This window comes from Anarrhichthys ocellatus, unplaced genomic scaffold (assembly GCF_004355925.1).
Source record: "Anarrhichthys ocellatus isolate YVR2014 unplaced genomic scaffold, GSC_Weel_1.0 scaffold155, whole genome shotgun sequence".
In the NCBI taxonomy this organism is placed as follows: domain Eukaryota; kingdom Metazoa; phylum Chordata; class Actinopteri; order Perciformes; family Anarhichadidae; genus Anarrhichthys; species Anarrhichthys ocellatus.
Genome location: NW_022280185.1, coordinates 154,524 through 157,281, shown reverse-complemented (window position 1 = coordinate 157,281; position 2,758 = coordinate 154,524). Strand labels below are relative to the sequence as shown.

At 43.2% G+C, this 2,758-nt stretch overlaps 1 protein-coding gene across 1 annotated transcript; it reads right to left on the bottom strand.

Moving 5' to 3' along the window:
• Positions 1 to 194: 194 nt before the first annotated feature.
• On the bottom strand, positions 195 to 2,741 carry LOC116400214 (prostatic spermine-binding protein-like). The gene has a single exon (XM_031877935.1). It carries the CDS (start codon positions 674 to 676, stop codon positions 260 to 262), a length of 417 nt encoding a protein of 138 aa, XP_031733795.1. The 5' UTR covers positions 677 to 2,741; the 3' UTR covers positions 195 to 259.
• Between the last annotated feature and the right edge of the window lie 17 nt (positions 2,742 to 2,758).

The window sequence follows — 2,758 nt, the reverse complement described above, 5'->3', positions numbered from 1 at the left end:
CACACACACACACACACACACACACACACACACACACACACACACACCAGGAGTTGACAGGTTCAATGTGACCACACACTGTTGAGAACACTAACACTATTAAAGGTTACTGCGTGTGTGTGTGTGTGTGTGTGTGTGTGTGTGTGTGTGTAGCAGCTAAACTGGCAGTACAGTCATATGATCGCCTTCACACACACAGTGTTCTGATGTGTTTTAACTTTTAAAAAAAGGCTGAAGCCTCATTGAGATCCAGGTATATTTATTCTGATAAAACATAAAACGCCCGGATGATTTCATCATCGCAATCATCATTATCGTCTTTATCGTCATCGTCGCCTTTATCGTCTTTATCGTCGTCATCGTCTTTAGTGTCGTCATCGTCTTTAGTGTCTTTATCGTCTTTAGTGTCTTTATCGTCGTCATCGTCTTTAATGTCTTTTGCGTCGTTAGCGTCTTTATCGTCACTATCTTCGTTAATGTCGTTATCGTCGTTAAAGTTCTTATCATCATTATCGTCTTCATCGTCGTCATCCCCTTTATCGTCGTCATCGTCTTTATCGTCGTCGTCGTTTATCGTCGTTAAAGTTCTTATCGTCATTATAGTCTTCATCGTCGTCATAGTCTTTATCGTAGTTAGCTTCTTTATTGTCTTTAGCGTCTTTATTGTCTTTAACATCTTTATCGTTGTTATCGCCTTTAGCGTCGTTAGCGTCTTTAACGTCTTTGTTCCGAACTTGTCTGAGATGACAAAAAGAAGAAACAAGAAAAGATGGAGAGAAGAAATAAAGACAGGAAGTCTCAGAGGTTTGAAGAGAGATAATTAACTCACTGAGGACCCTCAACACACACACACCTGACTTCACTCTGTGTTTAATCTGTGAGCTTCATTAAAAGCCTGACGAGACAGAACAAAGAGCTGACTGCACCTGAACACACACACACTGTAACACACACACACACACACACACACACACACACAAAAGAGGAAAAGGTAAAGTCCTGAATCAGCGACACAGTCCTGAACCTGGACACACCAGGTCATCGGGGAGTTTGTGTGTGTGTGTGTGTGTTACAGTGTGTGTCGTGTTGCTGAGTTAACAGTAGTGCTCTAATTACAGACACCTCTCTCTCTATCTTTGTTCAGTTTTAAGGTTTTGGACGTTCTGCTGCTATGAAGAGCACAAAAACACTAGAAAAAGACACAACCACAACAAAGAGATAAAAGAGCTTAAAACAACCACAAAGAGACAAAAACAACCACAAAGAGACACAAACATAAAGGCTTCTCACAGTAGTTGTTGTAGTTTGTGCTCTTTGCTCTGAGTAAAGTCGTATCATTCCATCACAGGAGAACAGTCTGACTGTCAGGCTGCAACCATCTACTATGAAGTGAACCTGCTGAGAGATGTTGAATTCACCATCACAGAAGTGAGAAACCTTTGAGGAACTGGTGCCACATTTGGTATTTTATATTTCCTTCAGCAGTAAAACACAACAATCCCTTAAAAATACATTTAATTAACCCTTCATTTACCACAGAATACACAGGAAACCATTCAGGGTGTTTGGACACCACAGTTCTTTAATGTGTCCAAAGATGAGATGTTTAACAGACAAACAAACAGCAAACGTCTCAAACAGACGTGAACCCGATGGCCGAGCGCGCTCATTAGCAGCCCTCCATCGCCACGGCTACTAGGGCGTGGCGGCCATCTTGGACCCGGGCCACTCAGGGTTTAATTTCCTTCTCTGCTGCTTCTCACACACACACACACACACACACACACACACACACACACACACACACGTGCAGCAGAGAGGGACGGACAGGAGGATAGATCCAACACACCCGAGGCGGCAGACACTCAGACAGAAAGTCAAAGTTAAAACGCTCCTGATCTTTTGTTTTGTTCATGATTCTTATTCCAGTTGTTAAAGTAAAGCTTTATTCAGTCAGCTGAGAGACAAACCTGGAGTTATTATTTCATCACACTTATGGAGACATGATGAAGAGGAGGAGGAAGAGTCTGGACTGGTTCCTATGTTGGTTTTTACACCTTTTGTGCTGAGAAAACATGGCGACGAGACGCTCCTCGTCTTTCTGTCTGTCATCCGTCCTCCTTTGTGTTTGTTAGAACTGAGACTCTGAATAAATCAGTTAATTCTTTAACAGAATAAACAATCACACACACACACACACACACACACACACACACACACACACACACACATACACTGGGTAAACAACCCCCTAATGAGCTTCAGAGGTTCCTTGATTACTTGTTGCTAATTGGTTTACATGGAGATCTGATGGGTTTCTGTTCCAGCTGCTTTAACTGGAAACAAACTGACGTATCAACGTGAAGACGTTCTGCTGCTCCACGCGTTCCTAAAGAGGAACCGTATCGACGTGGAGACGTTCTGCTGCCCCACGCGTTCCTAAAGAGGAACCGTATCGACGTGAAGACGTTCTGCTGCCCCACGCGTTCCTAAAGAGGAACCGTATCGACGTGAAGACGTTCTGCTGCCCCACGCGCTCCTAAAGAGGAACCGTATCAATGTGAAGATGTTCTACAGACGCAGATAAACAAAGTAGTAAAATAAAAGTGTTTTTTCTATAGAAAGACGACGCGAGAACATGCGTAAATTAACCAGTGAATGAAAAACAGGTTTCTGTGGTGAAGTCTTCTCAGGCTGAAACAGTGCATGTGCACACACACACACACACACACACACACACACACACACACACACACAC